The sequence below is a fragment of the Chelonoidis abingdonii genome, chromosome 4 (assembly GCF_003597395.2).
Source record: "Chelonoidis abingdonii isolate Lonesome George chromosome 4, CheloAbing_2.0, whole genome shotgun sequence".
NCBI lineage: Eukaryota > Metazoa > Chordata > Testudines > Testudinidae > Chelonoidis > Chelonoidis abingdonii.
Window position 1 is genome coordinate 42,820,194 of NC_133772.1, and position 7,767 is coordinate 42,827,960.

General features: G+C 45.0%; 1 protein-coding gene across 1 annotated transcript; it reads right to left on the minus strand.

The window, feature by feature from the left end:
• Window positions 1–4,214: 4,214 nt before the first annotated feature.
• Window positions 4,215–6,459, minus strand: INS (insulin). The gene is made up of 3 exons (XM_032771030.1): window positions 6,273–6,459; window positions 5,617–5,619; window positions 4,215–4,348 (listed from the first exon to the last, which is right to left on the minus strand). Exons 1-3 carry the CDS (start codon window positions 6,457–6,459, stop codon window positions 4,215–4,217), a joined length of 324 nt encoding a protein of 107 aa, XP_032626921.1.
• Between the last annotated feature and the right edge of the window lie 1,308 nt (window positions 6,460–7,767).

Sequence of the window (7,767 nt, forward strand, 5' to 3'; positions counted from 1 at the left end):
CTGAGAAAACCTTTCCTTGGTGCCCATGTGCAAGCACAAGAACATAGGAGTTAGGAATCTCTTCTGGGAGAAGGAGCAGAAGAGGAGGGAGGAATTCTCGTATTTTTTGGGTCAGGCTCTATGAAGAGGACCAAGGGCGGGGAGGTGCTTTTTTTGAGTGAGCACCCAGGTTGAGCAATCTCATCCACAGCAGCTGGGCTGGTGTAGGTAAATCTGGGGCTTCCTGTAAAGCCCTTTGATGGGGCTTTCACCTGCAAAGTCAATGAAGCAGTGAGTAACTTTTCCCACTGACCCCGAACTGAGCTCATGCCAGCTATGGGTGAGGAAGGAGTAAGGAGGTAGGATTTCAGCCCTACAGTGGGGTGGGCTCTGGCCAGAGAAGTGGTGTATGTTCTTGGCCAGGAGGAGTTAGGGGGATGGAGGATTCTCGCTGAGAAGAAGGAAAAAGAATCTGCATTGTACTCCATACTTGTGGACCATGATAGATAGGGAGACATCCTGCTTCCCTGCAGTGGCTTGAGACATACCCCTACCCTGAACTCTATCTCATGAAGCAGTACTAGAGCAAGCACAGTAAATATTGGTATAATCTACCTGTATTAGTGGGCCCCACAATCCCAGAGAATCTATTGCTGCAAGTCTGGGAACATTGTCTGACTCTGCCTGTGCTAAGGAGAGTGAATGACCAACTGCACAGCTTTATGCCTCATACAAGAGACGGGTACATTCAGCAGCACACAGGAGGGCACTGGCTCGGTTCTGATTCCAAGGGAAGAGTGCCACCTGCTGAATTACCAATGCCACTTTCTGCAGCAAGTGTGTGTTACTTGAGCTCTTCCCTCTAAAGCACAGCAGATTCTACAGGTTCATGGTGAAAAGTGACACTGTGTTGTGCTCCAGTTCACAATTGACTGACCTTGGACAAGACGCACTTAAGAAGGCCTCTTCCTCTGCTATTTCTAAGGGGACCCCAATTTGTGTTTCTCTCTAAGGAAAGAATTACTCTGGCACCTCTAAATCTGGTCACTGAGGAGAGGAACGTCTGCCTCACAAGGGTCTCTGTTCATGAGGCTTTCCTCCTTCGAGCTGTTTGGCCTTCCACATTTGCGAGTGGAGTCAGCATCAGAATCCCTCTTCTGTTTCTGTGGCTCTGTTTAGCACTGCTCCTCTGGCATGATGGAAAGTGTGCAATTGCTGGAACTTAAGCTAAATGCTTGGATTTAATTAAATAACAGCCTTATCATTAGTAATTGTTCTTGGTATTTTTATTGCAAAAATCTGAATCCTGGTGATCTCACTCAGCATTAGCATAGCTATATAAGTGCTTCTTCAGAGTCTTCCCTAGAAATGAATGAAGTGATACTCAGCCTGGCTTGGAGCTCGTTACTTTGAAAGCAGCAACAGCCATGCAAAGATCTCATCATATCTTCCCAGCCTGGGACTTGTGGCCTGAGTTTCCCAAGCACAACCACAGGCACCACAGTTCTATAGAATAGAGGCCAAAGAGATGTGCCTCTAGTCCAGGATGGTGGCAGCTGTAGGAGTGAGATGCTGAGACAAGAGTGGTCATGGGGTTAAGGCACTGGACTAACCCCACTTTCTGCATGACCCTAGGCAAATCATTGAATTTCTTTGGGTGAAATCCTGTCCCTGTGAAGTCAATGGGGATTGTCACTAGAACTGGGCTTGAATCTTTTGTGGCTCAGTTCCCCATCAGTAGAATGGGGATAAGAACATTGCTTTACCTCCCAGGGCATGGTGAGGATAAATGAATCAATGTCCGAGGCTGTCAGATATGACAGTGATAGGGACCGTATAAGTACCTAGCTAGGAAGAGGTCAACTGGACAGAAAGTCTCATGCTGTTTGATTTTCCATTTTGTGCAGGTGTGCTTCCCGCCTGCACTTCTGCCAAGGTGGCCCACACAAGCTCACACTATTCCAGTCCTTGAACTTGTCACCAGTTTGCCCGATTGTGTCCGTGGTGGAACTAAGAGCTATACTCTAGGAATGTATTAAAAGATGGCCCCTGGGCTACTGTGATCACTTGCCAGGAGACAGCAGTTCTGACATCTTTTGGGCCAGGTTCTTGGAAAAGGACTTGGGGGCAGGGTGGGGGTGGGGCATCTAAATCTCTGTGAGGCATGTACAGGTAGAACCCAGGTAGTGCAAGTTATGCTTGTGAGCGTGCAGACCAGTGAGGATGCTCTATAAAACATCTGCTTATCAGCAATTTAAAATTGACCATTGATGGTTTTGTTTCAGGGAAGAGGAGACGTATATGTTCAGACTAATATGTCTCAGTAGCCTCCCTCATCTGCCAAGCTCCAAGTGAAATTATCAAAATTTGCCTCTGAAAGGAAAGAATTGGGTTTTTTTTCCTGCAAACAAATGAACAAACAAAAATTCAGTGGAGATACAGGAAAGGAATAAAATGGATGCAGCCATCTTGAGGTGCTTGCTTTTCATTCAAGTGGACTGTGGTAAACCCAGGACAAACAGCTACAATGGTGATGGGGGGCGGGGGTAGTAATTAGTCCCAGGAGGTTAAAAGGCCTCTCCCAATCCACTGAGGAGAGAGAACCATGGGAAAATAAGGTTCAGCTGGAAAGGGGTTACTAGGGAACTAATTAGGTTCAGCTGGCTCCAACTGCTTGTGACCTTTTTAAACCCTCCCCTGTGGGGAAGGGGAAGGGGAAGGGGGTGAGGGTGAGAGAGAGAGAGAGAGATAAATAAATAAATAAATAAATAAATTAATTAATTAATTAATTAAAAAAAGCAGGGAAGCTTTCAGTAGGCTGGGTGCAGCAAGACACTGAACCCTTCCAGGAAGGAAGGCTGCACTTCCTCCTCAGAAGGGAAGCAAAACAAGCACAAGGGACTGACTGGGGAAAGGAATAGCCTGACCCTGTGCTACTGGTAAGGATTTGTCTTGCCCAAGCCTGTGTCTCCAAGGCTAAAAATGACTGAGCCTACTGAGGAGAAGAAGATACTTTGCCACAGGATTTAAGTGTGTCTCTCTCACCAACAGAAGTTAGTCCAATAAAAGAAATTACCTTGCCCACTTCTTTCTCTGGATAAGAGGGTAGTCCCATAACTCATCTCAGTGATGGAGCGGGATGCTTAGTGCAGCGCAAGGGGGGATGCAGTGTTCCCCATGAAAAAGGACAATAAAGTTAAACACCCTAGGTGCAAAAATAAGATGGGAATGGCCTCCCACGCATACAGCATTTGAATCTCAGTAACCTTGTTTGTTTTATTGAAGCGAGTCAGTTGGGTATAGGTGCTTTTCAGAGCTGCAGCTGAGATCAGATTAATCAAGAAATGAAATTCATGTTGTGAGGCAACAACTTGTTTTGAGTGGAAGCGGCAGCATGTTATAAGGGTCAGGGAAATCCCAGCAAGGAACAGAAACAATTCTATGTTCCACATGGAGCACAGTTCAAACAGCACATTTGTAGTCACTACAAATGGTTTGGGGAAACTCCTTTCACTGAAATTACCTTTATATGAACGATTGGTTAAAGGCTGTTGAAAAGCAAACACATTTTTAATAACCATGAGCTACTTGTGGGCAATTTGCAAACAGAAAGAGGGCTGGATTCACTTAATCAGTCGTTCATAATGATTAATTTAACCAGTTATAGTTAAGAGATTACTCCACTCTCTGCTTATAGCAGCCTGAACCCTGCTGTCTGAATGAGTTCCCTTTTCCCAGCAGTGCTTCTATATTTGGACCATGGACCTACAGAAAGTTGGTCAGTATCAAGTGCTGATGGAGATGGTACCGGAGTAAGTTGTTGGCAAGACATGCTTCATCTTAAACCCCCTTTTACCACCCAGCACCAAGTCACTGATGGTAGTTTCCACTACTAACCCTGACATGCCCAGTTCAGTATTGCGTTCTCTGCTTTTAGGACTTTTTAGATTCCCAAGAAGTCTTCTGAGTTGAGTAAAGACATTATTACATGATGGGTGACTCCATTCCTTTCTGATTCCTTTAATACAGACCTATCAGACTGCAAAAGACTTTTCAGACTCTGGATTCCTGAAAAAAACATAAAGTAGGCTCTAGAGGCAAACATATAATGAATTACACAGCTCCTTCAGTAGATTCACAGCATTTTTATTCAATTGCTTTAAAGGTGCAAAACCAAAAGTGCCTTTCTCTCTCACACACACACAGACACACACTCCCCTCCATATTTGTCTCCTCTAATTGCAGTAGTTTTCCAGCTGGTACAGGGAGCAGGTGTTATGGCAGCATTGCTCAACGATTCCCCTCTTGTCTTGCTGGTATTCCTGTTGGAATGGCAGTTCTTCCACTGAATTCGGCAGATGGCCATTCACTGCCAGGAAAAAGAAGAAAACCTTGTGGAATTATATATATAATTACCTTTGGCTCTTTTATCTCAGCTGGGGTACCTCTTTATAGTGATCAGGATTTCCTGTATAGAGCTGATTGGAAAATAGGGGGAAACTGAATTTATTTTCCCTTTATTAATATTGTAGCTTACATAGGCCCTGTATTTAGGGTGATCAGATGTTCCAATATTATCCGGACTCTCCCGATATTAGGGGCTTTGTCTTATATACAGAACTATACCCTGCTCCCTGGAAGGAAGAAAAAAAGTGTCCTGATTTTTCACTCTTGCAATCTGGTCATGCTACCCATATTTCATGTTCCAACCAGGTTCTGTAACTCATTAGAGGGGCCATCCCTCATAGGTATTGGCAATACTAAAAGGAAGAGGGTGTAGAATTATTGTGGGGGACTTGTAGAGATGGAGAAAGATCTTCTGAGCTAAATGAGGTGTCTGGCTGGTAATAGGCTATTGTAAAAATGTGCTGCTTTTGTTACATGGAGGTGAGTTAGGTTGGAATTGCAAATGTCTCAGAGGGGCCTCATCTTGTGAGCCTGAGCAAACAATTACACTGCCCAAGGGACTGTGGGCAAGTGTTAGTTGTGAGGTTGGATGTGCTGCCTCTTGAATCTGGAATAGCCTTTTCCTCTTCACTGGCTGCATGTAACCTAGGGATGACTGGAACATGGTACATATTTATGTCTGGTGAAAAGTGGGAAATGGAGGACTTTTACAAAATTTTTCCAAATTTTTGATTAACTGATTTTTTTTCAACAGAAATATTTGGCTTTTCAATGAAAAACATGGAAAACTTCAAATGATGTGAAAATTTTTGCTTGGAAGGAAAAAAAAAGCAATTGTACAACTACAAAAGTTTAGACGGAAAAATTGTGACCATTTCCATTATTGAATCACTTTCCCCTGGCTCTTTGTTTGTCTTTGTTTAGAAGTTCTCTGGGGCTTTCTGTTTTATGTTTGGAAATCTCCTAGCACAAAGGGGCTTCCTGTTCAATTGAAATTTTTCAGCCAGTCCTTTTAATGTCAAACAGAATAGCTTAGAAACAAGCCCATTCACTCTGCACCTCAGTCAGGCAGATGCTACAGTGCCACTGGCACCCAAGTGAGCACCTGATTTTGACACCATGACATGTTTACGTGGAGGAGCCTCTCTTCCCCTTGGAATGCATCTGAAATCTTGGGCTACCATGTAGACAAGTCTTGTCCTTCCTTCAGACAGTCTGTGCTTAGCCAACCGGCTGAGAAGAGCCATGGTGCCTGACAATACCACTTCCATGTCAGCCATTTGGCAGCATGAAGCACTTTATGAGCTCATCAGGAGCTGGGAATGGCACTGTTCCCAGCCCCTGCTTTCTAAGGGAGGGGACAAGTGTGAGCCTTCAGTGATAATTCCTACAGCATGTTGCTTTACTGCAGAATCACCCAGCCAGTCTTTGCATTTAAAAAGAAACAATAATGCTTCAGTTGAAATATGATTTTCCAGTATTTGTACAGTGGGGTCCAGATCCAGGACTGGGATTGCTAGGCTCTACCACAATACACATTAATAATAATAATTAGCATCATTTATTTGCTTCATACATTTTTGCCCCATTGAAGAGAAGATGGCTGCTAACATTTCAACAGCATGCCCTGAAGGACAGCTGGAACTATTAAGACATGCTGTGCCCTAGTTTTCTCCCTGCCAACACTCGCAGTAGAGGCTTCCCCTTTCCTTCCTAGCCACCCTATGATGGAGAAGCATCTTCTCATTATGATTCAGCAACATGCTTCCTACACATATATACATAGCCTGCAAGTTCCTATGGAAAGAAAAGTGGTTTGCAAAGGGAAAGAAGCTGATGTGAGCTGCAGGGGAAGCAAGTGGGACTGCTGGAAAGAACTGACTTACCTAGGGGCTGCTCGAGGTCCCGTCGGGCTTTGGGAGAATAGAAGAAGCCCCGTTCTCCACACACCAGATAGAGGGCCTCCACTAGGTGTGAGCCGCAGAGGTGCTGGTTGGCAGCAGCATGGCTGATAGGGGGGCCAGAAAGGGCAAGAAAAGCCAGGAGAGGCAGCGATCGGATCCAGAGAGCCATGATGAGAAGGGCGAGACCTAGGAAAGCTAGGAGGGGGAGAATGAGCTACAGGGAGGGTGAGTAGGAGAGAGTTTAATATGAGATTTACATCATTGTGCATCTTAAAGCCTTTAATTCTTTTGGCAAGAAAGTCAATGCAAAGTGATGGAAGGGCCCCTCTAATAATCCCACAGAAGCATGGATGAAAGGGTGCATTATGAATCCCAGTTGCAGGGAAACTTTGGTGCCTCCCATGTGATATTACATTAATAATACTTTTTAAAAAACAGCTCATACTCAGTACATATGAACCCAGTCAAGCAGAAAATGGTTCGTGTCTAATTTATTGCCCCCTAGCCTCTTCCCCCAAAGAATTGACTGGACCCTAAGTACCTGAGTATGAAATAACAGAGAACTGCTCTTAACTCCTGCACATCAGCCACAGCTCAGAGCCTCAGAGGGAAGAATGCAAAGATAGCTTATGATCTCCCCAAATCCTGGGGCAGCAAAGCAGTCAGGGCTCAGTGGGGCATATGGAAACCCCAGTCATGTTCCCTACACCAGGGCTGGTGGAGAAGAGGGGTTGTACTGTAGGAACCACAACAGCACCTCTGCAGTAACTGAGGACCCTCCTACAGCAGGATGACCCTTCTATGGCCAGTTATGTTAGTTATGTGGTGCTTGTTAGGCGATGGCTACAGCACACACCAGGATCTGAGCCATAGTCTTTTGAACAGAATGATGCAGTCATCTGCCATGTTAATCCCAAGATGCACACAAAGGGGTGAAACAGACCTGATCAGGCTGCTTCTACTTATCCATAGAACAGGTACAACATGTGCCATAGCAGTGCCAGCTTCCCCACCCATCCTATCAATGCATTTCAGCCATGGCCTGGATAAGGAGGCAGCCTGCAATGCTGGGCTGTTCTGTTTTTTTTTAATTTTAGCCTGCATTTATCTTGTGGGTTTCTTTTCCTTCTAGCAGATTGTCCCGGCAATGAATATTTTGTGGGGAAAACACTCAAGATGGACTTTCACTGTTGAGCCTCCCTGGTCACCTCTTCACACTTGTGATGCCCACCTGTGCCATGAACATCACAAAACCACTACAGGCACTGACTAGCACCCTGGTTTGCTGTCTTAGCAGACAGACCACAAAGACTGACCAGCCGTGGATAGGTAACCCATTCACGTCAAGTCTGAAGCTTTTGAGGAGGGCAGTATGGGAAATTTTGATATCCCCATGCTGTGCCAATGCTGCAGATAGCTGATATAATTTGCCAGAGCTGTCAAGCCAACACCTTTCACTGGCACTACATTCTCCTAA

Excerpts from the sequence above, each read along its gene's own strand:
- INS (XM_032771030.1), bottom strand. The coding sequence starts at position 6,459 with ATGGCTCTCTGGATCCGATCGCTGCCTCTCCTGGCTTTTCTTGCCCTT.